The sequence below is a fragment of the Apaloderma vittatum genome, unplaced genomic scaffold, assembly GCF_000703405.1.
Source record: "Apaloderma vittatum isolate BGI_N311 unplaced genomic scaffold, ASM70340v1 scaffold19551, whole genome shotgun sequence".
Lineage (NCBI taxonomy): Eukaryota > Metazoa > Chordata > Aves > Trogoniformes > Trogonidae > Apaloderma > Apaloderma vittatum.
The window spans coordinates 10,006-10,351 of record NW_009698744.1 but is presented as its reverse complement, the minus strand read 5'-3'; the positions used below and the strand labels follow the sequence as shown (position 1 = coordinate 10,351).

The 346-nt window shown below is 62.4% G+C and overlaps 1 protein-coding gene across 1 annotated transcript in view; it reads left to right on the top strand.

Annotated features, from left to right (window-relative positions):
• Positions 1 to 346, top strand: part of RALGDS (ral guanine nucleotide dissociation stimulator) — a gene marked incomplete at its 5' end in the record, with an annotated part of 7,005 nt that overhangs the window by 5,776 nt on the left and 883 nt on the right. The window contains 1 exon segment of the mRNA XM_009878140.1: positions 92 to 346. This exon segment is cut by the window's right edge and continues 32 nt beyond it. Coding sequence (XP_009876442.1) covers positions 92 to 346 — 255 coding nt within the window.

Here is a 346-nt window from a genome sequence, read left to right as displayed (position 1 = left end):
AGTCGTGTCGGTCCCCCATTGTCACAGGTCAGTGAGATTCCTCTGGCCTCCCTCCCCCAGCGCTGGTACGCCCCGTCTGTGGCCGATGGAGAAGCTAAACCCACTGTGTCCTCCGCATCCCCTCTCCTTCCTGCCCTCCAGTTCTGGGAATCCACCTCTCTCTCCTCCCTGGACACGTCGGGCATCGGCTCAGGCTCCAGTAGTGCCTCATCCTCTTCCGTCTCCTCCACACCGGTGACAGCCTCCCGCACCCACAAGCGCTCGGTCTCCGGCATCTCCAGCTACTCCTCCCTCTCGCTGCCCCTCTACAACCAACAGGTCGATGACTGCTGCATCATCCGCGTCA